The 27,142-nt window shown below is 45.3% G+C and overlaps 1 protein-coding gene across 1 annotated transcript in view; it reads left to right on the forward strand.

Annotated features, from left to right (window-relative positions):
• The first annotated feature begins 260 nt into the window (after positions 1 to 260).
• Positions 261 to 27,142, forward strand: part of GRIN3B (glutamate ionotropic receptor NMDA type subunit 3B) — a 52,427-nt gene continuing 25,545 nt past the window's right edge. Inside the window, exon 1 of the mRNA XM_070936492.1 lies at positions 261 to 767. Within this exon, the coding sequence (XP_070792593.1) occupies positions 261 to 767 (507 nt within the window). The remainder of the gene's footprint in view (positions 768 to 27,142) is intronic.

The raw sequence follows: 27,142 nt of genomic DNA on the forward strand, positions 1-27,142 counted from the left end.
GGCGCCGAGCCTTCGCCCGGGAAAGCGAGCGCCAGCCAGAGCGCAGAGCGCAGAGAGCGCCCGGCCACTGGATCGGCTGCAGCTCCGGCGGCGCCCGGGCTCCTTCCTCCGCCCCCGACGCTCCCATGGGCGGGCCCTGCCCGGCCCCTTCCCTCCCCTCCTAGGCGCCCCCAGGCCTCCTGCCCACCCAGGGGCCGGCGGGGGGGCGGAGGGGCCGGGCACCCCAAACTTTGCCCGCCCACGCCGCGCAGGCTTCCTCTATGGAGTTGCGCCGGGCGCTCCTCTGCTGCTGGTGCCTGGCGCTCCCCTGCAGCCTTTTGCTGCTGCTCCCCGCGCCGGGCCGGGGTCACCCGCAGCCCTGCCACATCCTGGCGCGGATCGGGCACACGGTGAAGCTGGGCGCTTTGCTGCCCCGCGGAGGAGGCGCGCAGAGCCGGGTGCGCAACGCCCTGGCTCGGGCCAGCCGCGCCGCCGCCGCCGTCCTGCCTTACAACCTCAGCCTGGAGGTGTTGCCCGGGGCTCCCGTCTATCGGGACCCGGCCTCGCTGGCTCGCTGGCTGTGCCAGGCGCTGGTGGTGCGAGGGGTCGCCGCCGTGCTCGCCTTTCCCGCGTCCCGCCGGGAGCTGCTCCAGGTGGATTTCGCCGCCGCCTTTCTGGACATCCCCTTCATCAGCATCAGGCAGGAACCGGAGGAAGAGGAGGAGGAGGAGGAGGGCGACGACCCGGCCGATGATGTCGACGAGCCCCCGATGCCCTTCAGGACCTGGGTAAGCCTCCTTCGCCCCTCCTTCTCTTAGAGCCTCCACAGCCAGGGGCAGCCTATCTTGGTGCCTCGGTGGTGCAGTGGACTAAGGGCTGTTAAGTGCTAGCGCTTAGCTGCCAGCTGCCTGCAATGAGTGCCAGTTCGAATCTCACCAGGCTCAAGGTTGACTCAGCCTTCCATCCTTTCGAGGTAGGTAAATTGAGGACCTGGATTGTGGGGGCAATAAGCCGACTTTGTATAGAACAACACCGCTTGGGGGGGGGGGGGCGAAAGCCCTAATAAGCAGGTATATACATAAAAGTATCCAGGCTATTTACCCTACCTTTCAAAGGTAGGTGAAATGAGGACCCAGATTGTGGGGGCAATAAGCTGACTTTGTATAAATATACAAAAGTATGAAAGCTATTGCTATAATGCATTGTAAGCTGCCCTGAGTCTACGGAGAAGGGCGGCATATAAATTGGACCAATAAATAAATAAATAAATAAATCTTCCAGGGCCGCTGACGAGGAGAAAAGAAGCAGGGTAAGCCGTGGTCCCGTTTGAAAGGATGCTGGGAGCCTCCACATGCCCGGTGCAGTCTATCTTAGGGGAGGTAGAATCCTGGGGAGAGAAGATTGGACGGTTTCTGGTTGCTGTGGCCCTTTGGTTGACTCCTGTGGTGCCCCTCTATTGTAAATGGAGTGTTGTGGTGATTTCCACATCGTTCTTCAGGTTACTGTATGCTAGAAAAAATATCAGCAAGAGAATTTCTGCTGCCAGGGCTGTTTATCTTTAAACCATTATTTACAACTCCCGTGAATTTCCATAGACACCAACTGTCGACTTTCATCTGTTGGATGCAGGAAATACCTGCCCGTAGATCATCATCCTATACTTAGGACAAACAAAGGTACCAATTGTCAGCCAGCTCATGCACTGTAGTTCTAGCTAGTCCCCCACAGCGGATAAGCTACCCTTAGATATGGAAGCTCCCAAGAATTTACTCATTAGCACCTTCAGTATCCACAGTCAGAAGGAGACGCTGGAGCAAAGGAACAGGTTGCCATCCAGATGTTTTGGACTTCAACTCTCAGCATCTTTTGCCAGTGCGCATCTGATGGGGAGCATCAGGTTTGGGAAGATTGCAATAGCCATTTATTGCTATGAATCTCATTTGGCAAAGAATAAATTATACGTGTCCTCATGTTGCTTTCCCGTCTTCTACTAGGTGTGGTAATGAAATGGAGCCTGGGAGTACAGTGGCAATCTGCCTCTGCCATTTCTGGGGACGAAACAAGATCTGTTGTCGCTTTCATTCCTTGCTTGTGGCATTCTTGGAGTCATCCTCACTACTCAGTGTAGGGAAGTAGAATTTATTCATTAGATAGGGGGTTTTTTCCCCCTGTTTCAAATCATGCTCTTCTTCAGCCGTCATGCACAGTAGAGCTTCCTTATTCAGAGGCAATCTATCCCTAAATGTTAGATGCTAGGAACTGGGGAGCCACCCTGTTCAAAAGGTGGTCTACCTATAAATATTAGGTCAAAGAAACTAGGACACAGGTTAAGAAGTAATATTGCAGGACACTAACCCTATTAGCTGTGGAATTGGTGAGAACTGGAGTCAGAGAGAAATCAGTAAGACTGAAGATGTCTCACTTCTGGAAGAACATCTCATGGTACGTAGAAACATAGGAAAGGTTTGAATTTTGAGTCGTGTAGCTCAATATTGCCCGTGTTGGCTCTTTGAGATATCTGATATACAGAATGGGTTTCTCAGCCTTCCTTAGAAACGCTGGGATTTAAACCAGGAGATTTTTTCCCCCACGGGAAGCTGAATGCTCTGATCTCAAAGCACAGAGTGCTTGTTGTAGCCTCAATTCTTCCCTTGGTGGTCCTACTCACTTAACATTTCAGGAGGGGACAAGAGAGCAGATTTTGAGTTCGCTCCAATACCTGTTCCAGCACGTAAATCTCCCCTGGTATAAAATGAGACTCTTTTGAATCATAGGCTGCCTTCCTCTCTGTTCTTCAATCACACCCACAGCTGTTGCAACAGGAGTAGGAGAAATAACTTTCCAGCCTAATGATGGTGTCTCCACCACACACACACACACACACACACACACACACACACACACACTAAATAGCAGGTTCTAAACCTTCTGTTTAGAAGCTCTGATGTCTCTGTTATTTTCATATTAGTTGCAGCAGTTTATATTTTGCAGAAGAAAGAGAATTTTTCCAAAAGTGGAAGTTTTGGTTCTCGGCCACTGTAAGATGGGTTCCAGTGGAATGTTGATCCTCTGAGTGATTGCTATTCCATGCAGGGATCTAGGGATCCTTATTTTATTTTAATTTTGCTGTGCCTTCTGCCTTTCTTCCTCAACGTACGGCTGCTCCAAGTCAGGTGTCCCAGAAAATTGGATCCTCACTAGGTGCTGCCTATATTTAGATTTAAGTTTGTTTGTTTTTTTAAAAAAAAAAAAGCCTATGCATTTGTAAGACCTTTGTAAAGGAAAGTTGTTGTTTTTTCTGTTGCATAATTATTCTATTTAATAGCTGAGAATATAAATGGTTTAGGATTTAACAGTGGAGACCTTGGTATTCGATGAGCTTGGCTATTTGCTTGCAGATGTTTCATTATCCATTTAAGCAATATCATCAGTATGAATGAGTGTATACATATATAGTGCACTCTTTCCTGTTTATATACAGTAGTTTGCCCTGCTACTATTGGTGGCCCTGTGGTTTTTTTCTGGTGGTTCCTTGGTTGGGGTATTATTTTCTGTTCAATTGTTTGTCTGGTGTCAATCCTTGTTTATCTGGTGTTGGAGAGGACGCATCAGTGGTCTTTTTGTTTCCTTCTGAGCTTTTCATTGCTTCTTGAATGGTATGTAAATGTGATTTATCTTTTTGTGTCTGTTGTTGGATATTTAACGTAGTATGGATTGACAGCAGCTTCTGAGATATTTTAGGGACAGAAATAGGTTTCTTCTGCAGCTGTGCGGATGCAGGTATGTAGATGCAAGTGTGTGCCATTCTTATAGCCCTTTCCCACTTGTGAACCCTCCCCCTGCCTCCCAATACATCAGACCACTCCTCTTTTATCTTCACAACAACCTTGCAAGGTAGGTTAATCGCTGGCTCATGTCCAATCAATGAAATTGATTTCAGAGCTGGGATTTTAGCCTGTTGTTTCTCTGCTCTACCTTCTCAAGAGAGTTACGATCTAGGTCAGGAGTGTCCAACCTTAGCAACTTTAAGATTTTGGGACTTCTCCTGCTGGCTGGGGAATTCTGGGAGTTGAAGGTCTTAAAAGTTGCCAAGGTTGGACACCTGAGGTCGAGGTGTCATTCTGCAGTGGCATACAGGAATCCCTCCTTGTGGCCCAGGAGGTTGACTCAAGCAATTCACCAAGGCTAGAAATAAATCTTCTCAGGGAGCAAGGTTCTATGGAGAAGAAGAAAAAAAAAAACTGGGGTTGGTAGTGGAGCCCTCTTTTGAACAATGCCCACTTTTACTGGCACACGGCTTTAGCCCTGCCGGTGTTTGTGTAACGCTCCCCGTCCTCTGCTGTTCTGCAGTAGCCTGCAGATGATAGTTAAGAAATGGGTTGGGTTTGTAAAGCCAAGGAGGGGGGGAGCTGCTTGGGAACAGGGGGGAGGCAGGTACCTAAAGCTGGGGTCGTTGGCACCCATGCCTGGCACAAATAAAGCGACTAGGGTACCTTGGAACAATAGGATCAAGCATGCACACATTCCATTGTGTGCCATCTAGCTAAAACACTATTTGGGGGACAAACAGAGTTTCTGGAATCTCCACTGTGCCTTTTCTCCCGCTTCAGGAAATTATTTACAGAATAAATGGGCTTACAAGGTCACGCCAAGATTCCAAAGGGGGATTTCCTCCCTCATCCCTGTTTTTTTTTTTTTTCCTTTCTTTCTCTTTTTCAAATCACATCCTATTGATCAGATCAAAAGCATCTTTTGCTCCTTGTCTCCCGGCAAGTAATTTCCCCGGCAGACCGTCTGTATTTCATATACAGGCTTGGCGAAAAAACCAATTTCCTGCCGGCACATCGGTGACAGAAAGAAAGAAAGGAAGGAAGGAAGAAAAAAAAAAGCACAGTCAGAAATGAAAAGCTTGTGTGGAGTTTGCATTTAAAACCTGAGGGCATTTCACTTGTTCCCAGCGTGCTGGTCTTTACAGCTGGACATCTCTGAGGATCAGAAGTTGCGGCTATCATAGTAGCTAGAAAGCCCTGGAGATTTTACTCATCCCTGTGAAACAATTGGTGTCTCGGAGAGCGGGAGAAAGCCTCTGGAAAGCAAACTGATCTAGCAAATTGTCTTGTTGCAGAGAACTGGATAGTTTCAGCTTGGTTTAAAATTGATGCTCTAAGCTCGGAGCACTTTACACCTTAATTCCAGTTGAGAGACTGGACTTGCAAGCGGAGAATTGGTGGGAGAGGTATGAAATATAAATAGAGCATGAAAAGAGATTGGAACAGCTGTAATCAACTGTAGAAAGCGGCTGGGTCAACTTTGCCAGTCCGGTGAGCTCTAGATAAGTTAGGATTGCAACTCCTTGTATCCCTTACCTGGCACAGACATTAGGGCAGGGATCGCTAACCTTTTTGCCATTGTGTGCCAGGAGGGGGGGGGTCGCACGCATGCATGCCCACACCCATAATTCTATGCACACTGCCCCCGTGCATGCGTGCGCGACCCTCCCATTGCTGGCACCTGATGGCATGGTGGGCCCGGTAGGCCCATTTCTCTCTCTCCCCCAGCTCCAGAGCCTTTCTAGGAGCTTGGGGAGGGTGAAAACGGCTTCCCCCCCGGAGGGCCCCCCCAGTTGGCACTTCCGGTGGGATCGGAACTCCCATTTTTGTCTCTCCCCAGGCTCCAGAGCCTTTCTAGGAGCTTGGGGAGGGTGAAAATGGCCTTTTCCTCCCTGGAGGGCCTCCGTAGGCCCAAAACAGCCCATTTGCCAACTTCTGGTGGGACTGGAAGTCCCATTTTTTGCTCTTCCCCAAGCTCCAGAGCCTTTGTAGGAGCCTGGGGAGGGCAAAAATGGCCTTCCCCTATGGCACACGATAGCCATAGGTTGGGTTATGCTGCATGTTGAGCCACATGCATTTCCAATTGAACTGGGTTTAATACCCTATCTACTTGCATCAGTGGTGAAATCCAATTTTTTTACTACTGGTTCTGTGGGCGTGGCTTGGTGGGCGTGGTGTGGCTTGGTGGGTGTGGCTTGGTGGGCATGGCAAGGGAAGGATACTGCAAAATACCCATTCCCATCCCACTCCAGGGGAAGGATGGCTCAGGGGGCCTGGTGGCTCAGCAGACTGATAGCATTGTGATTAACACCAGCTGTCTGCAATTACTGTAAGTTCGAATCTCACCAGGCTCAAGATTGACTCAGCCTTCCATCCTTTCTAAGGTAGGTAAATTGAGGACCCAGTCTGTGGGGGCAATAAGCTGACTTTGTATAAATATACAAAAGTATGAAGGCTATTGCTTAACGCATTGTAAGCCGCCCTGAGTCTCCGGAGAAGGGCGGCATATAAATCAAATTTTAAAAAAAAAAAGGATACTGCAAAATCCCCATTCCCACACCACTCCAAGGAAAGGATACTGCAAAATCCCCATCCCCACCCTACTCCAGGGAAAGGATACTGCAAAATCCCCATTCCCTCCCCACTCCTGGGGGAAGGATATTGCAAAATCTCCATTCCCACCCCACTCTCGGGCCAGCCAGAGGTGGTATTTGCCGGTTCCCCGAACTACTCAAACTTTCCGCTACTGGTTCTCCAGAACCTGCTGGATTTCACCTCTGACTCGCATGCATCGTGCCAATGCCATCTCTCTGAGTCTTGAGCTGACTTGGTGAAGCGTGTTGAACAAACACAACTACTGCTGGTTAAAGTGGGCAAACAGTGTAGTGGATTGTAAAAATGAATGATCATACCCTAAATTAGCTTGCGATGTTCCTGTCTGGCATGATGAAGAAAAATTGAGCCTCTCCTATTGTGTGGGCATCCTTCATCTCTTGCAAATCAACAAGAAGCAGATGGTTGATATTGATTTCATATGGAAAAAAAGCCCATCAAGATTTCTAAATACCGTTGATTACATTTCAGATAGTCCTCAACTTACAACCAGTTTAATACTCGTTCAAAGTTACAATGGCACTCAAAAAAATGACTTATGACCATTTTTCACTTTATGCCGGTTGCAGCATCTCCACAGTCACGTGATCAAAATTTGGTTGCTTGGCAACTGGCATGTATTTATGACAGTTACACTGTCCTGGGGTCATGTGATCACCTTTTGTAACCTTCCCAGCTGGCTTCTGACAAGCAAAGTCAATGGTGGGGGTGCCAGATTTGCTTAACAACCATGTGATTCGCTTAACGACTGCAGCGATCAGTTAACATCTATGGCACAGGTGTCAAACTCGCCACGTCATGTTGATGTCACGTTTTTTGCCTTTGCGGAGTTGGGGTGGGCGTGGTCTGTGCGTGACACATCCGGTCCACGGGCCGCCAGTTTGACACCCCTGATCTACGGCAAAAAAAGGTCACAAAATGGGGCTCAAATCACTTAACAATTGTTTTACTTAGCAATGCAAATTCTGGGCTCCATTGTGGTCATAAATTGAGGAAATCTGACTCAAAGAAATAGCCAAGAACTGCCCCTTGTTTTAAGCCACATTTAAGGGGTCAAAGGTTTTGCAAAGGGACATATACATAGCCGATTTAACTGAGATTATCTGAGTGAAATTAGATCATTAGAAGTATTTAGCGGTTTCCTTCCCTCTTCTTCCCTGTCCACTTTTTGCAGCTGTCATCTGTCATAAATAAAACAGTAGACTTAGGTGTTAAGGTTTTTTTTTTCTTCTTCTCTTAAGCAGAAACAAAATTACAATCCACAACTTTTGAGGGGTTTTTTTTGACAGAGTTCCCTTGTGTCCTGAAAAATATCTTCATTGCAGAGGAGATCACTTCTGGATACAAGGTAAAGCGACGTTATAGATTTCTTCCCTAGCAGCAAATGAAAAATGAGTCAAAATCTTATTAGGTTGAGAGGAGACCCAAACCAGTGCAATTAAGGAAAAGGGGGATAAAAAGTCTGCATTAAATTTAAGTCAGATCCAGGGGTTCTGCAGGAGTGAGGTCAAAAAAGTCAAAATGTCAGCCAAAACCATGACCTTTTTTTAATGTGCATTGTGACAGGCACCTACAGTTTGTAGAAGCTTCTCTCCCCACCCGCCAAAAAAATTCAAATCAACTCTCTTTCTGCTACCTTTTCCACAGGCATCGTATTTTTGTTCCACCTTCCCTTTAATGCATTTTAGCAGGCATAGTGATATCTCCATTCTTCATTTTCCCTCTCTTGTTCTTTAAGAACAATGGTGTCAGTTTGATTTTGAGCGAGTTCAGGTTGAAAATGTCCCCCGTTTGTCAACATAAATCAACTCCACGTCAGTTCAAACATTTGCAAAATGCTCTTGTGATTCCATCCTTATTGCATCGATATGCCATTCTTCCTCTCTTGAGACTTAAAGCAATCGTGGCAAATATTTGTAGCTCTGGTGTAGGACGACGGTGAAGGTTCATCCTCTGAGCTTGTGGGTTAGTTTCCAAACATTTGGTTACCAGGCTGGGTAACATCTTCAGGGGAGTTTAGGAGATGTCGGTGTTCTTCTGTTTATGAGGGCTTCAGATGTAGGTGTGTCAAGGGAGGGCCTTGTGATGCGTCTTGTGCAGGGGTGGGATTCAGCCGATTCAGACTGGTTCGGGCGAATTGGATGCTAATTTTACATCTGGTTCACCGAACCAGTAGTTGAAAGGACTGGCTGGCCCCACCCACCCCTCCCCTCCCCTCCCAGGAGTCTCATTTTGGATGCCAGGTAAGTGCAGGACCTGCGTGGAGGCTCTGGGAGGGCGAAAAATGGGCCTCTCAGAAGTTCTGGAAGTCTGAAAACGGGCCCGTTTCTGGCCTCTGGAGCCCAGGGGAGGCCTCCCGGAGGTTCAAGGAAAGCCTCCGGAGCCTGGGGCGGGTGAAAACACTCCCCCCTCCTGCCGTGGTGCAGGAGGCTGAATAGGCCACGCCCACCATGGCCACGCTCACTCAGCAACCAGGCAGAGAACCTGTTGCTAAAATTTTTGAATCCCACCTGTGATGGGGAGCTTACATCAGATGAGGGTCATTGGGAGGTGAAGTGCTGGCAGTCAAACACCATGATCCCAAATAGCAATATCATTTAACTTAACCATTTCAACTCTAACTTAACCATTATAACGCATTGCCTTTTAAAACATTGGGTTTTAAAATATGAGCCGTGGTGGTGCGGTGGTTAGAGCGCAGTACTGCAGGCTACTTCTGCTGACTGCCAGCTGCCTGCAATTTGGCAGTTCGAATCCCACCAGACTCAAGGCTGATTTAGCCTTCCATCCTTCCGAGGTGAGTAAAATGAGGACCCAGATTGTTGGGCGATGGTATGCTGACTCTGTAAACCGCTTGGAGTGGGCTGTAAAGCACTGTGAAGTGGTATATAAGTCTAAGTGCTAGTGCTATTGGGATGAAGGGAGGTGAATGGGATGACAGGAATAAATGTTTTTAGTTGGTCAAGGTCTGTGCTTTTTTTTTATTATTATTAAAGAAAATGCATTATTTTCTAAACTTAGCAGAACGATAACAGCGGATGAGCAACCCCTGAGTTTAGTAGGTTATTTTCTTATACAAGATTTCAGCTTCCATTAATTATCTCTTCCCTTTTCCACTGCATCTTCGCAAATCTCCCAACAGCATCATACATGCTATGAAATTGAAATTGCACATTTCTAAGTGGGAAAAGACTGGGGAGCTCAGCCATCGGTCTCCTCTTTTGATCTGCTTTCAGAAAGACTCATAATAATTTCATGATTTTCAGGCAAGGATCTGGGCACCCGAGGGATTTCCTGGGGGTTTTTTACGTGGTGTTTCAATTAAACATTGCTGCCTTGTGTGCTTAGAGGGAGAAGGGGTACAGGTAGTCCTCGACTTACAACAGTTCGTTTAGGGATCGTTCAAAGTTACAATGGCATTGAAAAAGTGACTTAGGACCGTTTTTCATACTTACGACCATTACAGCATCCCCATGATCAAAATTCAGAGGCTTGGCGACTGACTCGTATTTATGACAGTTGCAGTGTCCCGGGGTCATGTCATCATCATTTGTGACCGTCTGAAAAGCAAAGGCAACGAAGAAACCAGATTCACTGAACAACCGTGTTACTAATGTAACACCTGCAGTGATTCGCTTAACAACCATGACAAGAAAGGTTGTGAAATAGGGCAAAACTCACTTAACATCTGTTTGGCTTCCTTTTTTGGCTGAATTGTGGTCATAAATCGAGGACTATTGTGTTATAGTAGAAACAGGTTAGGAATGGAACTGGCCATTAATCCCCTCCTGAGATTCTGCGTCAAATTAGAGGGCAGAAAAATGAGACAGGAGGTTTTTCTGAATTTCTCCAGGAGGAGAAATTCTTCAACAGCTTCTTAAGAGTGAAGAAGTTCTATCACTGCTTTTTGGAGAAATCTCACTGAAAAAAAGTTTCCTTAGGGTGGAGTGGAAGGAGGAGAAATCAAGAACCTACAACTCTACGGTTCTACAGAGGAATTATTGAGTCTTGTCATCTGCACTTCTATAACTGTCTGGTTTGGTTCTGCAACCCAACAAGACAGACACAGACTTCAAAAGATAATTAGAACTGCAGAAAAAACAGTTGCTACCAATCTGCCTTCCATTGAGGACCTGTATACTGCACCAGTCAAAAAGAGGGCTGTGAAAATATCTACAGACCCCTCACATCCTGGACATAAACTGTTTCAACCCCGACCCTCAAAACGACGCTATAGAGCAGTGCACACCAGAACAACTAGACACAAGGACAGTTTTTTCCTGAACGCCATCACTCTGCTAAACAAATAATTCCCTCAACACTGTCAAACTATTCACTATGTCTGCACTACTATTAATCTTCTCATCATTCCTATCACCCATCTCCTCCCACTTATGACTATGACTGTAACCTTATTGCTGGTATCCTTAAGATTTATATTGACTGTTTCCCTATGATTATCATTAAATGTGTTAAGTCTGAAAACACGCTTCACCAAAATGCTACTACAAATGTGCTAGTTCTGACTACTACTGTAAACATGCTACTACAAATGTGCTATTTTCGTAAACATGATTCTTGTTAGAACTAGACAATCTGTGCCCCACCGGGTAATCATTTCAGAGATATTTTCCTATTTAAACAGAGAAACAGAATGACCAAGGGCAGGCAAAAAAAGTCATGGAGGCAGGAGTGACTTCCAACTTCCTGCTGCTTCTCCATTAAATTTCCTTGTGGGAATCTGGTAGGGAGCCTCAGATATCCTCCCTCCCTCCCTCCCCTTCCCTTCCCTTCCTTCTTCCCTCTCTTCATCCCTCCCTTCCTTTCTTCCTTCTTCCCTTCCCTTCCTTCCTTCTTCCCTCTCTTCATCCCTCCCTTCCTTTCTTCCTTCTTCCCTTCCCTTCCTTCCTTCTTCCCTCCTACCCTCCTTTCTACCTTCCCTCTCCTTCCTTCTTCCCTCTCTTCATCCCTCCCTTCCTTTCTTCCTTCTTCCCTTTTCTTCTTTCCTTCCTCCCTCCCCTTCTCTTCCCTTCCCTTTCTTCCATCCCTTCCTTCTTACCTCTCTTCACCCCTCCCTTCCTTTCTTCCCCCTTCCCTTCCTCCCTCCCTCCCCTCCCCTTCTTTCCCTTCTTTCCTTCCTTCTTCCCTCTTTTCATCCCTCCCTTCCTTTCTTCCTTCTTCCCTTCCCTTCCTTCCTTCTTCCCTCCTTCCCTCCATTCCTTCCTTTCTTCCTTCTTTCCTTCCCTCCCTCCCTCCTTCCCTTCCTTTCTTCTTCCTTTCTTCCTTCTTTCCTTCCTCCCTTCTTCCCTCCCTCCCTTCTTTCCTTCCTTTCTTCCCTAGAGCTTCATCCAATTATACGCTGAATTTCCCCAACCGTTGCATATCATTCCACCCTATACATTCCATGATCACCTACTCAAAGCAAGGCGACTAGGAGGCACCAATGTCAGTACAGAGATTCATTCAGAGTCCTCGTAGTCAGCCTCCTGGCTGGGAGCGCCCTTGGGCCTTTGAAACAAGCCTTTAATCAGCTAATTATTTCTGCGGTGAATACCAGCCAGACTCTTTGGCCCACTCACTGGTTCCAGCAAAATGCTTCCAAGCGTACCATCTGCTTTCTGTCTTATCCTTGTTTGCAAAGTGCTTTGTGGGCATAACTGCTTAGTGTGGCTTTGAGTTGTGGTAAATGGCTTAGTCATTCCCATTTTACAAACAAGAAAGCTGAGGATCCGAGAGAGGAAACAAAGGAGTTTGGGATGCAATTTGATGCTACAAAACTTTTTTGTATCCAGGTGATGGAAGAGCCTTCTGGCTATAGAAGGAAGGATGCATTTGCTAAAAAGCAAGAGAGAGGGCTAACTGTGTTTTTGACTTTGATGCTCATTGAGATGTCTTTTTTTTAAAAAAAACCCAACATGCACATCCCTAAAGAATGGATCTAGTACTGCCTCTGATTTCAAACTCAAATTGCAAAGTACCAAAAAAGAAATTCAGGAAAACTGCCAAATCGTGACAAACGGAAAACGAAGAATTGTCATGCTGTGCAGAACTACAAGAGATCTTGCATGAATAAAAAATAAAGGGAGCACCTTTTGCGTTGAAAACACACAAGCCCGATAAAGACTGAGCACATGAAATTGTTTGGGGGAAAAATAATGACAGGTAAAGTGGAATGGTAGAGGAAGGTTTGACAGGTAGAGATCCAAAACAGAACCTCCCAATCCAATGGCTGTCTATCACCGCGTTCAATTTCTATTAGTGTTTGCTTCTTCTTCTTTTTTTAGTGTTCTTGGGAAAAAGGGTTCTTCCTTACAGATCATTGCTGGAGACAAAAGATTGGGCCAGAAGATGGATCAAATCCAGCCAAGCAATTCATTTGTTTATGGCTGAGCCACAAATCTCTTGTCAATTTGTCCTCTTCTTGCCTGACGCCCTGTAGGCGGATACAAACTCCAAGTTATTTTGGCTAATGATTATTTTGGGGTTGTTTTTTTTTTAAATGCTGGCTGGGTAGCTTGCGTTTCTTCTGCCTCACATCAAAAGCAAAATAAGAGAATTGGAAGGGACCTTGGAGGTCTTCTAATACAGAGAGAGAGAGAGAGAGAGAGAGAGAGAGAGAGAGATCAGGCAGGAAACCCTGTACTATTATTATTTTTTTTTTTAATTTGATTTATATGCCGCCCTTCTCTGGAGACTCAGGGTGGCTTACAATGCGTCAATCAATAGCCTTCATACTTTTGTATATTTATACAAAGTCAGCTTATTGCCCCCACAAACTGGGTCCTCAATTTACCTACCTTAGAAAGGATGGAAGGCTGAGTCAACCTTGAGCCTTGGAGAGATTCGAACCAGCAGTAATTGCAGGCAGCTGTGTTAATAACAGGGTGCTTAGACCACTGTGTTATCAAGGCTCTTCAGACAAATACGTGTCCAATCTCTCTATAAAAGCTATACATGAATAAATGTTGAAATGGGGAGAAGGTTTTCAGTGCTTCAGCTTCAGTGGTGGGATTCAAATTTTTTTACGACCGGTTCTGTGGGTGTGGTTTGGTGGGCTTGACTTGGCTTGGTGGGTGTGGCTTGGTGGGCGTGGCAGGGGAAGGATCAGTGATGGGTTGCCCCCAGTTCGCACCGGTTCTATAGAACCGGTAGTAAAACCGGTGGGAGGCTCCGCCCACCAACCCCGATGTCATCAGAACGCTTCTGCGCATGCGCAGAAGAGAGCGCACACGTGCGAGTGAAGCAAGCGCGCACACGCGGCCCCGTTCTGAACCAGTAGTAAAGGTAAGTAGAACCCACCCCTGGGAAGGTTACTGCAAAATCCCCATTCCCACTCCACTCCAGGGGAAGGATACTGCAAAATCCCCATTCCCACCCCACTCCAGGGGAAGGTTACTGCAAAATCCCCATTCCCACCCCACTCCGGGGGAAGGATACTGCAAAATCCCCGTTCCCTCCCCACTCATGGGAAAAGGATATTGCAAAATCTCCATTCCCACCCCACTCTGGGGCCAGCCAGATGTGGCATTTGCCGGTTCTCTGAACTACTCAAAATTTCCGCTACTGGTTCTCCATCTTGTTCAGCATCTTGGCAGCAACCTTTCTCCCAAATAGTGAGAAGAACTAGAATGAAAGTTCAACCACTTGGTGTTAAGACACTGGCCTAGAAATCAAAAGGCTGTGAGTTCTAGTCCTGCCTTAAGCATGAAAGCTGATTGGGTGACTTTGGGCCAATCATCAGGAGACTGAGAGTTCTAGTCCCGCCTTAGGCATGAAAGCTGGTTGCGTGACTTTGGGCCAATCATCAGGAGACTGAAAGTTTTAGTCCCGTTTTAGGCATGAAAGCTGGTTGGGTGACTTTGGGCCAATCATCAGGAGACTGAAAGTTTTAGTCCCGTTTTAGGCATGAAACCTGGTTGGGTGGCTTCGGGCAAATCTCTCTATCTCAGCCCAGTCCACCTCACAGGGTTATTGTTGTGGGGAGGAGTATTAGGAATATAAGGAGTTATTTATAAAAATAAAGGTGGGATAAAAATGAAATAAATAAATAAATTTCATTTCATTCACATGCATGTTTAATGAAACCTAGTTGCAATAACTTCCACATTATATATTTATTATATCTCCTCCTCCTCTCACATGAAGACATCGCACTTCGACAATACCTTTGAGAGGGTTTTTTTTTTAGCAGTCATATCAAAGGCTGTTTTGTTTTCACTGGATCTGTATGGATGTTTTGCATTTATCTGTTTTGTAAATGTATTCTCTTTCGCTCGGTGAAGAAGGAAGATGTTGAATTTTAAAAGCAAGAGAGGGAGATTTTGTTTCGAACCAGGGAAAGAATTCTGACAGTAAGAATTGTTTGTTAGTGGAATAACTTATTTTAGAAAATGAGGATGTTACACAAAGAGTTTGGCCACCTTTTTGAAATGATAAATGAAGATATTTTTTCTGCATGGGATGGGATGGATTCCTGGATCACTGTTGAGTCTTTTTGAGGTCCACAGGTAGTCCTGGACTTACAACCATTAATTTAGTGATCGCTCAAAGTTACAACAGCACTGAAAAAAGTGACTTACAACTGTTTTTTCACACTTAATGACCAATTGCAGCATAACCCTAACCCCAACCCCATGGTCATGTGATCAAAATTCAGATGCTTGAGAACTGACTCATATTTATGACCGTTGCAGTTTCCCAGGGTAATGTGATCACCTTTTATGACGTTATGACAAGCAAAATAAAAAAAGATTCATTTTTCAGCTCTGCTATTAACTTCGCAGATGCAGTGATTCCCTTAACAACTGTGGCAAGAAAGGTCGTAAAATGGGGCAAAACTCACTTAACTGTCCCATTTAGCAACTGTGGTCTCAATTGTGGTCGTAAGTCGAGGACTACCTGTACTTTCCCAGTCATCCTAAACTTGCATAAACTGCAAGAAATGCTGCCCAAATGTTCCAGGTTTCTTCTGGGATATGGAGAATGCACCGACCCATCTTCCAGATCAGCTGTGTCTTCCTGTGTCCCTCACACACTGTGCCTTGTGAAACAATCTTCCCAGGATGCTAACATCTTAATGAAGCAAGATTCATTCTGGTGGATATTTCTCCCTCTGTATATTTTGCCTATTGTCAGGGGATGTTCTGGTAAATGGAACAGTGCACAAAATAAATCTTGATACAACACTGTATATGATTCTGTCAACCTTCCTTTTACTCCCTCCAAGATGCAAAGTAGGAGAGAAGAAATGATCAGAAGTACCACAGAATAGATGGTTTCATAGAGTCCAATTCCAAATTAATTTAATCAAACATCCTCATTAAATTGAAGAAAACAGGGACTTGGTGATAGAGCCCCTTTAGAGAACACAGGCATAATTGGATTGATTATTAGGTTTAAGGTTTTATAGAATTCTTTATTAGAATAGAATAGAATTCTTTATTGGCCAAGTGTGATTGGACACACAAGGAATTTGTCTTGGTGCATACGCTCTCAGTGTACATAAAAGAAAAGATACGTTCATCAAGAATCATAAGGTACAACACTTAATGATAGTCATAGGGTACAAATAATCAGGAAAAGTTTGTTTATTATTTATTATTTGTTATTTGTATTATTTTATATTATTTGTTTATTATCATTTAGCATATGATGAGAACGTGACAGAAGAGAAGTAAATATATATATATATATACACACATATATATACATACATACATATACATACATACACCTGGACCACTCCAGAAGGCATATTCTATGCTGTTGAAGCCATTTTTTTTTGTTGAATTACTTGTATGCTTTGGGTCATTGTCCTGTTGCATCACCCATCCTCTGCGGAGCTTCAGTTGGCGGACAGATGGTCGTACGTTTTCCTGCAAAATGTCTTGATAAACTCTGGAATTCATTTTCCCATCAATGACAACAATCCGTCCAGGCCCTGAGGCAGCAAAGCAGCCCCAAACCATGATGCTCCCTCCGCCATGTTTTACAGTGGGGATGAGGTTTTGATGTTGGTGTGCTGTGCCTTTTTTTCTCCACACATAGTGTTGTGTCTTCTTCCCAAACAACTCAATTTTGGTTTCATCTGTCCACAGTATATTTTGCCAGTAGTGCTGTGGAACATCCAGGTGCTCTTTTGCAAACTTCAAATGTGCTGCAATATTTTTTTTGGACAGCAATGGCTTCCTCCGTGGTGTCCTCCCATGGACTCCCTTCTTGTTTAATGTTTTCCTTATTGTAGATGTGTCAACAAAAATGGTAGTATGTGCCAGAGATTTCTGTAGGTCTTTAGCTGACACTAGGATTCTTCTTTACCTCATGAAGCATTCTGCGCTGTGCTCTTGCAGTCATTTTTACAGGACGACCACGCCTAGGGAGAGTAGCAACAGTGCTAAACTTTCTCCATTTATAGACAGTCTGTCTTACCGTGGACACATGAACATCAAGGCTTTTGGAGATACTTTTGTAACCCTTTCCAGCTTCATGCAAGTCAACAATTCTTGATCGTAGGTCTTCTGAGAGCTCTTTTCTGCAAGGCATGGTTCACATCAGACAGTGCTTCTTGAAACCAGTAAACCCAAAACAGGTGTGTGTTTTTAAAGGGCAGGACAGCTGTCAGCAACACATCCAATATCATCACACTGATTGGAGTCAAAGTTGGCTCACTCCTGGCTCCAATTAGCTCTTGGAGAAGTCATTAGGCTAGGGGCTCACATACTTTTTCCTCCCTGCACTGTGAATGTTTACATGTTATGTTCAATTAAACCATGGCAACATCTAATGTTTGTGTAGTATTATTTTAAGCAGACTGTGTTTTTCTATTGTTGTGATTTAGATGAAGTTCAGAGCACATTTTATGACCAATTCATGCAAAACTCCATGTAATCCCAAGGGGTTCACATACTTTTTCTTGCAACTGTACAACTTCTGGAGGCAAGCTGTTCCACTAGTTAATTTTCCTCACTGTTAGGAAGTTTCTCCTTAATTCCAGGTTGCTTCTCTCCTTGCTTAGTTTCCATCCATTGTTTCTTGTCTTGCCTTTTGGTACTTTGGAAAATAGGTTGACCCCCTCTTCTTTGTGGTAGCCCCTCAAATAGAAATAGAAATAGCACTTAGATTTATATACCCGCTTTACAGTGCTTTACAGGCCTCTCTAAGCAGTTTACAGAGTCAGCATATTGTCCCCAACAATCTGGGTCCTCATTTTACCCACCTTGGAAGGATGGAAGGCCGAGTCAACCTTGAGCCTGGTGAGATTCAAACTGCCAAATTGCAGGCAGCCAGCAGTCAGCAGAAGTAGCCTGCAGTACTGCACTCTAACCACTGCACCACCACAGCTCTTACACTGGAAGACTGCTATCATGTCACCCCTAGTCCTTCTTTTCTCTAGACTGGCCATACCCAATTCCTGCCACCGTTCTTCATAGGTTTTTTTCGTCAGGCCTTTAATCATCTTAGTTGCTCTTCTTTGCACTTTTTCCAAAGTTTCAACATCTTTTGTGGTAATGTGGTGACCAAAATTGGATGCAAGTATTCCAGGTGTGGCCTTATACTAATGCTTTATAAAGCGTTACTAATACTTCACGTGATTTTGATTCTATGCTTCTTTTTATACAACCAAGGATTGATTTATAGCTTTTTTGGCTAATTGATTGGATTGATTATCAAAATGCATTAATTTTTCTTCCATCTGTTCTTGTATTTCTTAACACACCAATGTTTCCCCAGCATGGCAGCTTTAAAATGCATGGATTCTAACTCCCAGAATTCCCCAGTCAACACGCTGGCTGGTGAATTCTGGGAGTTAAAGTCCATAGCTAAAGGTAAAGGTTTTCCTCGCACACATGTGCTAGTCGTTCCCGACTCTAGGGAGCAGTGCTCATCTCCGTTTCAAAGTCGAAGAGCCAGCGCTGTCCGAATACATCTCCATGGTCATGTGGCCGGCATGACTAAACGCCAAAGGCGCACGGAACGCTGTTACCTTCCCACCAAAGGTGGTCCCTATTTTTCTACTTGCATTTTTTACGTGCTTTCGAACTGCTAGGTTGGCAGAAGCTGGGACAAGTAACGGGAGCTCACCCCATTATGTGGCACTAGGGATTTGAACCACTGAACTGCCGACCTTTCGATCAACAAGCTCAGCATCTTAGCCACTGAGCCACCACGTCCCTACAACAAGTCCATACAACACCTTAAAATGGCTGAGATTGCACAAAACTAGAACACTCCTCTTCTCTCCGTCTCTTAGATGCTCCGGGAATATCCATCTCAGTTTTCTGCTAAACCTCATCCCTGGCCAAAATGAACCCTGAATTTATTCATAGCTTATTCGGTTCCTTTTTTTTTTTTTTTTTTTTTTTTTTTTGCTGTTCTTCTCTATGGAAATTTCACAGTCTAATTTTAATGTGGGAGATCCCTTAGGAGCAAGCTACGCTTCATTGACTTGCTGATGGATCTGTTGATGTTTCCGTCTATGTTATGTATATTCCGATTTTTGCTCAGGAGTTCTTGCTGAGAGTGAGAGTTTAGTCAAACAAGGAGATTGATACCGCTGTGTTGGGAGGCTTCTTCAATCCTGGCAGGAGGTTAAAATAAAATAATAATCAAGGTTGGAGCTGAATATGCAATGCAGAAAAGCCCTTATCTGCTTGGGAGGCATACGGAATGACCTTGATTTATAACAGACCTTCCCAAAATTTGGGTAAATTACAGGTAGTTCTCAACGTACTGTTGGAAGAAATATCCTTCTGGGTTCAGTTCCAAGTGGGGAAAAAGACACTGGATCAGTGGTAGGTTTCAAAAAATTTCGGTACCGGTTCAGTGGCCGTGGCTAGGTGGGGGCCATGTGACTAAGTGGGCATGGCCAACTTGACATTACTCACGCCCACTCAGTCACATTTATTTATTTTATTTATTTATTTATTAAATTTTTATACCGCCCCCTCTCCCGAAGGACTCGGGGCGGTGAACAGCCAAGATTAAAAACACACAATACAAATATTAAAATGCATTAAAACAGAATTAAATTATCTTAGGCTTCTCCAATTTAAAACCCCGTTACCCATAAAATTCACCAATTAAAAAATTTTAACCCAGCCCGGCTTGCTGAAACAGAAAAGTCTTCAGGGCCCGGCGGAAGGTCCGGAGATCCGGGATTAGTCGTATCCCTGGGGGCAGCTCATTCCAGAGGGCGGGTGCCCCCACAGAGAAGGCTCTTCCCCGGGGGGTCGCCAGCCGACATTGCCTGACAGACGGCACCCTGAGGAGACCCTCTCTGTGGGAGCGTGTTGGCCGGTGGGAGGTTATCGGAGGCAGAAGGTGGTCTCGTAAATAACTGGGTCCTAAGCCATGGAGCGCTTTGAAGATGAGAACCAACACCTTGAAGCGCACTCGGAAGACCACTGGAAGCCAATGCAGCTCGCGCAGGAGAGGTGTCACGTGGGAGCGCCATGCCGCCCCCATAAGTACCCGCGCGGCTGCATTCTGCACCAGTTGGAGCCTCCGAGTGCTCCTCAAGGGGAGCCCCATGTAGAGAGCATTACAGTAGTCAAGGCGGGAAGTAACGAGGGCATGAGTGACCGTGCATAGGGAGTCCCGATCCAGAAAGGGGCGCAACTGACCCCCTCCCCACCTAGCCACGCCCACAGGAAAAGGTAGGAATTTTTTTGGAATTTCCACCTATCTACCCCCGCCCTCCCTTCACCAGTCACCCCCATTTCTCCTCCTTTAGCGGCCCCGGCCCTAGCCCGGCTTCCTCCCCCACCACCCCCTCTTTGTTCGGGCTGCTTACCTTCCACGGCGGCTGGTCCAGAGACTGGAAGGCAAGCTGACCGGAGTTTTCAGCGGCCCCCAGCCAGCCGCCGCTGCTGGAAAGCGGCTAGCAAAGTAACCTCCCACAGGCTGCCAAAAAGTCTGTTGTGGAAAGTGGAAAGAGGTCGTGGAAAAAGCTGCTGCTGTCGCCGCCATGTTCTTCGCGCTCATCGGACTTGCAAGGCAATGGGATGCGCATGCACGAAGAACATGGTGGCAACGAACATGGCGGGCGGGGCAAGCGAGCGGTGACTGGGGGACCGATTCGGGGGTGTGGCCAGCTGACCATTGCTACCGGTTCGGCAACCTTCACCAAATTTCCAGCAAAGGTTTGCCCAAACCAATGCGAACCGGCTGAATACCACCTCTGCACTGGATTCATGGAAGTTGCTTGGAAAGAAGGTTTATTGATGAACAGGATCACATGGCATGAGTTCCTGAGCAGAAAAGGCACACGGTGTGGAGAAAGGGATATATTTATACACTCTCTTGGGCCCTGCCTTAGAGTTTCCTGTTCCTGTAGAAAGAAATGTATCCCATTGGTTGCCAGACTCCCAGGAGGCGGGGGTCTTAGCTAACTTTGTAGGTTGTCCGTGTCCTAGGCTTGGTTGAGCCTTGCTGGGTGATGTAATCTTCCCAGGTGCCATGTGGTGAGATGGCTAGAGGGCTAATCCTATCATGTCCTGAGGGCCATGTCTTAATCCCATCACCCTGAAGCTGAAGGGGGGGCTGTTGTGGCCCGTCAGCGGCCTGTGCAGCTAGTAGCTGATTCCGACAGCGAGGAGGCTGGTGTGGTGCTGCGCCAGCAGCCTGTGCAGCTAGCACTCGAGTTGGACAATGAGGAGGCTGGAGAAGATATGGTGCCAGAGGCGGGGATTCAGCCAGGGTCTTCAGAGCCTCCAGAAGCTCCCATAAGTGAAGAGGAAGAAGAGGAGGAGCCCCTTCTTGATGCATGCGCGCGCAGAGCTGCCAAAAGGCAGGAGTGGCTCCTCAGGAGGAGGTCTCCTCAAGAGTAAGGCTTGGGGCTAATTGGCCACTCCCTTGGCCTATTTAAGGAAGGACGATGACTGAGGCAATTTGCAGGGAACAACTTTGTTCACTCTCCTTTGCGTCTTGATCTTAGTTCTCTGCAAATTGCTTCTGGGCTTTCTGCCAACCCTAGTAAGATTACGATTATTTATTCTTCGGATTCTTGTAGGTTGTTAAGAAAGTTAATTGACAGCCTTTGTTTGAAAAAGACTGATTTAATTTAGTAAACTAAGGTTTGTACAGACTTTGTGTGTGCTGCGTTCTTTGGGGTCCATAGCTGGGGCAGAACAGGGGCAGGAAGCTGCTTTGTCTTTAAAAACATGTTTCTTCTTTTCTCACCCAGGGAAATATAACATTCTGCCTCTTTAATATTTCCTAGAATATTTCATTCTTCCAGGAGGAGGGTGGGTGCTAACTTCCTACAGTACAACCATTCATTTATTGACCATTCAAAGTTACAACATCGCTGAAAAAAAGGTGACTTCACCTTTTTCACACTTTTTCACACACAAGGTTTCACACTTACGACCGTTGCAGCATCCCCATGGTCACGTGATCAAAATTCGGATGCTTGGCAACTGGTTCATATTTCTGACGGTTTCAGTCTCCAAGGGTCATGTGATCACCTCTTGCGACCTTCTGAGAAGCAAAATCAATGGGGAAGCTGAATACAACTGCAGTGATTCACCTAACAACTCTGGCAAGAAAGGTTACAAAACTCACTTAACAATGTCTCGTTTAACAACAGAAATGTTGGGCTGAATTGTGCGGTTGTAAGACTAGAACTACTTCTATCCAAAATTGAGTAAAAGTGGTTTTTCCTTGGGTCGTGGTGACACATGAACCCATTACCAGGGAAATAACAGGGAAATTTAAATTAATTTAAAGATCACCATGTGTATTAAAATGCATTTAAAATATCTCTTAAAGCAGTGTTTCTCAACCTTGGAAGCTTGAAGATGGGTGGACTTCAACTCCCAGAATCCCCCAGCCCACCCATCTTCAAGCTTCCAAGGTTGAGAAGCACTATCTTAAAGTATTCCTATGAAGATGAAAAATGGTGAAATTAGCATTGGTAATTTGTTGTAATGATATAAAATTCATTCGATGATAATTGGTTTTATAATACAGCTAGTCCTCAAATTACGGTAATTTGTTTAATGACTGTTCAAAGCAGTAGTGAAATCCAGCCGGTTCTGACAGGTTCTGGAGAACCGGTAGTGGAAATTTTGAGTACTTTGGAGAACCGGCAAATACCATCTCTGGCTGGCCCCAGAGTGGGGTGGGAATGGAGATTTTGCAATATCCTTCCCTCAGGAGTGGGGAAAGAATGGAGATTTTGCAATATCCTTCCCTCAGGAGTGGGGAAAGAATGGAGATTTTGCAGTATCCTTCCCTCAGGAGTGGGGAAAGAATGGAGATTTTGCAGTATCCTTCCCTCAGGAGTGGGGAAAGAATGGAGATTTTGCAGTATCCTTCCCCTGCCACGCCCAACAAGCCATGCCCACCAAACTACATCCACAGAACTGGTAGTAAAAAAATTTAGATTTCACCACTGGTTCAAAGGTATGACAGTTCTGAGGGAAGGGACTTATGACTTATCTTTGAAGTTCTGTAAGACTTTCTGATCAGTGGTTTAGGGTAATGAAGCCAGGCATGCAGGCTGGAGAATTCTGGGCGTTGATAGCGTAAATGCTCAAATAAAATATTCTAATTCCATATCATAAAAATATTCTTACATGGGTTAGAAACCTTAATTTGTTTGAAAGCTACATTCTTTTGAAATTGGGATTTCCATACATTTTTATCCTGAATTGGAACATGTACATGGAATTGTCGAGCAAAAGATGCTGGCTGATGAAAAAGAATTTGGGTTAAATATTAAAAGGAAAGAGGGGGTGCAGTGGCTCAGCGGCAAAGGCGCTGAGCTTGTCGATCGAAAGTTCGGCAGTTCAGCGGTTCGAATCCCTAGTGCCACATAATGGGGTGAGCTCCCGTTACTTGTCCCACCTTCTGCCAAACTAGCAGTTGAAAAGCACATAAAAAATGCAAGTAGAAAAATAGGGACCACCTTTGGTGGGAAGGTAACAGCGTTCCATGCGTCTTTGGCATTGAGTCATGCCGGCCACATGACCACGGAGATGTTGTCGGACAGCACCGGCTCTTTGGCTTTGAAACAGAGATGAGCATCACCCCCTAGAGTCAGGAACAACTAGCACATATGTGCGAGGGGAATCTTTACCTTTACCTTTACCATAGGTGTCTCTTATCTCTGCGAGATGTGGGGAGTTGTTGGGTTTTTGACCACCTACACCCGGAAATTGCCGGATTGGAGGAGTTTTCCTTTGTTTTTACAAATGTGTTAACCTAAGTTAGCATTTGCACAAGAGTTGTCCTGCATTTCATGTCTCTGTGTACTAATATTAGGGCTTTATAGGTTGGTTTGCTTGTACTCACGTCAGAAGCACTGACACACTTCTGGGTTGAAAGTATTAGCCGGTGACATCACCGGTGCCCAAGGGGCGTCCAGTTGACAGCTCCTTTCATATTCCTAGCAGGAGCTGGAGCGAAAGATGGGAGCTCACCCCATCTCAAGGCAGCACTCGGATCTCGAACACGGGCTTGCTAACCTCCATCTCAGCATCCTAACCATACAAACCACCATCAGTTGGTGATGTTGGTGGAAATACAGGACTGTTGTAGAGAATGATGGTTGTGTAGGACCATGCCTCCTCTAACAAGGTTTGCCTGGGACAGCTTCCAAATTTTCTGCAGCCTGCAAAGGCCGCACCTCATCTGTGCTTTGCTGAACTCATTTATTTCCATAAGTGTGTGTCCTGTTTGCCTGTGCTGAGCCAGAAACTGCTCTGTACTGATAGTTCTCGACTTACGACCACAGTGAGATCCAGAATTTCTGTTGCTAAGCAGGGCAGTGGTTAAATTGAGGACACAGATTATTGGGGGCACAGCCCTGTGAAGTGGCATATAAGTCTAGCTGCCATTGCTCTCGCAGTGAATCATGCGGTCATTAAGCAAATCTGATTTTCCCCATTGATTTTGCTTGTCAAAAGCCAGCTGAGAAGGTCCCAAAAGTGATGACATGACATTGGGAATATGCAACCATTATAAATACGATACCTGCTGGTTGCCAAGCACCTGAATTTTGATCACGTAACTATGGGATGCTGCAATGGTCATAAGTGCAAGGACCAGTGGCTATTGTAATTTTGAATGGTCACTAAGCAAGTGGTTGTAACTGAGGACTGCCTGCATGTTAAAGGGATGTTGGAAAATCACAAATAAATCATAAAGCAGTTGGGGGAAGCATTGCGAGTACATTGACAACAATATTGTCATGCTGAATATGTCTGTGCTTGAAAAATTACCACAAATACATTGACAAGAGCCTTCAGAGCAGGGGTGAGGAACTAAGAAGCTGTGGACTTCAACTCCCAGAATTCCTGAGCTGGCTGTCTCAGGAATTCTGGGAGTTGAAGTCCACAGGTCCTAAAGGAGCCATAGTTCCCCATTCCTGCTGTAGAGAGTCAGAAGTTAGCTGAAGCTGGGAGAAGATTCACGCCATCGAGGGTTGGCAGAAATCATTGAGTACTCTAAACACATAAAGTTGTTACTCAGGCTGCCGAAGGAGTTAATGACTTGGCAAATTCGTGTTTGAAATATTGGATTGACCTACAAGGAAGAGTACAACATAATTACCTGCATAGCAAAAGATGCTCGTTGCAACGCTGCATGATTTGGCACACACAACTTACTTTCCAAAACGGGTTATCCTTCCTGGATTCGGTATGGCTCAATCATTGAGATGCTCCAACGGAGGAGACCTGTTTAGCAAAATGACTTGTCCATGAAAATGGTGCATCCCTGTATCCTTCCAATTCCAGATTTTGCCACCTGATAATCCGTAAGGGTTGTTTACAAGGGTTTTTTCCCGGTATCCTTTTCATTTCCTTACTCAAAATGTCGCCTTGATTTGTGTCACGAATGATAGAATGGTGATGGGGACCATGACGATTTTTTTTTAATATCTTCAAAATGAAATATTTGCATTGGTAAAAATATAAGAATAGCCTTCCTGGATGAAGCCGAGGTCTCTCTCGGTCCAGCATTTCATTTGGAGGCCAATCTGATGCTTCTTAATAAATGGAGTTTTGTCCCTTTTCTGTTATTGCTTCCTTGAAACTGATATTTGAAGTCGTGTCATCCCACTGCAATTTAGAGTTAGATTGAATCTTCAAGACGGACAGCCTGTCCTCTATACATTTATTCAGCCTTTTGTTTGCAGGTGTCATCATATCTTGTGGAAATGAGTTCCATGGGTTAATTATGCCCAGTCCTTTGCTTGGTGTGTTTTCTCTCTCTTTCCAATTGGATTCATTATGTGAGAAGCCACCACCCCTCCTAGAAGAAAGGTTTGAGGGATATTTAAAAAAAGACAGATTATTATATTTCCCAAAGGGAGAAATGGAGAAACATGTTTTTTTAGAGGCAGAAAGCAACACCCACTTTCCTTAATAGACCCAGCAGATACTGAGGCCAGCTTGTAGAAATGCAGATTTGGTAATCTGTTCAAGACAAGATATTCTGAAACAAAGGCAGTATGGTAGGATTAGAAGCAGCCATCACTCAAGATCCAACACAAGACAAAGTCATTAAGCCACAATAGGAATTATTGGATCACCTTCAGAGCAGTCCAAACTTCAACCAAACTTAGCTCAAACAAACACCTAGGATTTGTACTTTGCCTATAGAGCCAGCTATGATCCCTACATGACCCCATGGGAGTCTGACAACAGCCAATAGAATACACATTCTTGCACAGGAACAGGAAGCTCAAGTGATCAAGAAGGTATAAAAGAAGGTATAAAAAAACCCCATTCTCAACACCATGTGGTCAGCTGCACCAGAACGATGTGCTTGGTAGTTCTGTTCATCATTAAACCTTCTTTCCAATCAGCCTCCGTGTTTCCAGTGTCTTTCTCCCAGCTTGGAACTGAACCAGTTGGATATTTCTTCCAACAATTGGATGACTTTTATTATTCATGCTTGGAGACAGAAATAAACCTTTTTCCTGACCTGGGTTCTCTTTTTCTTACATCTCCAGTATGGGCTGCCAAAACCCAAGTGAGCCTTAGAGGGCAGCAGAGAGAGAGAGAGAGTTTTCTCTGCATCTCTTTGCCACAAGTAAAAAGTCCCACATATTTGCAGCCTGGATATGGTTGCCTTATCCATATCAAGGATGACTTTATTCATCTCAGACCTGTCTCCCCACAGTTGCCTCTTTTCCAAGCTAAAGAACCCCATACATTCTTCCCGTGTCTCAGAGAAAACTGGAGCGCTCTACACCTCAGAGGTCATCTAGGCCGACCCCAATGCAGTATTCCAGATACAAATATGATCAACCATTTGTATGAGGGTGATTCAATGTTGGCAGTTTGATTTTCACTCCCTTTCTTAGAGAACCCTGGCGTAGATTTATTTATTTTTTCTCTTTTGCATACTGCTTGTCAGAGCGACTGATCAGAGTTGCTTCTTTATTGTTGCATGCCTGTTTACAAGAATCTCGACAGACTGACTGCATTCTCTTGGGAAAAAGCCAGATAAAGGTTTCAAGTCAGGTCTGCCTCGCTTCCCGCTGTGCAAGGACTCTTAAGCTTTCACTCCTTCCTGCATTCTAGCTGGAGATGGTGACTTGGTGGCCCCTCCAAGAAAAGGATGTAGATAAAGTCCCTATGGAATCCTTCCTGCTGGTTTTTAAAAAAAATTCCGTGCTGAATCAGGTTAACCAAAGCCCCATTTAACAGCATTCTGGAGGACTGATGCATTCCACAGATTTGTGGACACCGGTATCCATTCACCCC

Source organism: Pituophis catenifer, unplaced genomic scaffold (genome assembly GCF_029215685.1).
Source record: "Pituophis catenifer annectens isolate HBS135680 unplaced genomic scaffold, rPitCat1.0.hap2 SCAF_1, whole genome shotgun sequence".
Taxonomy (NCBI): Eukaryota; Metazoa; Chordata; class Lepidosauria; order Squamata; family Colubridae; genus Pituophis; species Pituophis catenifer.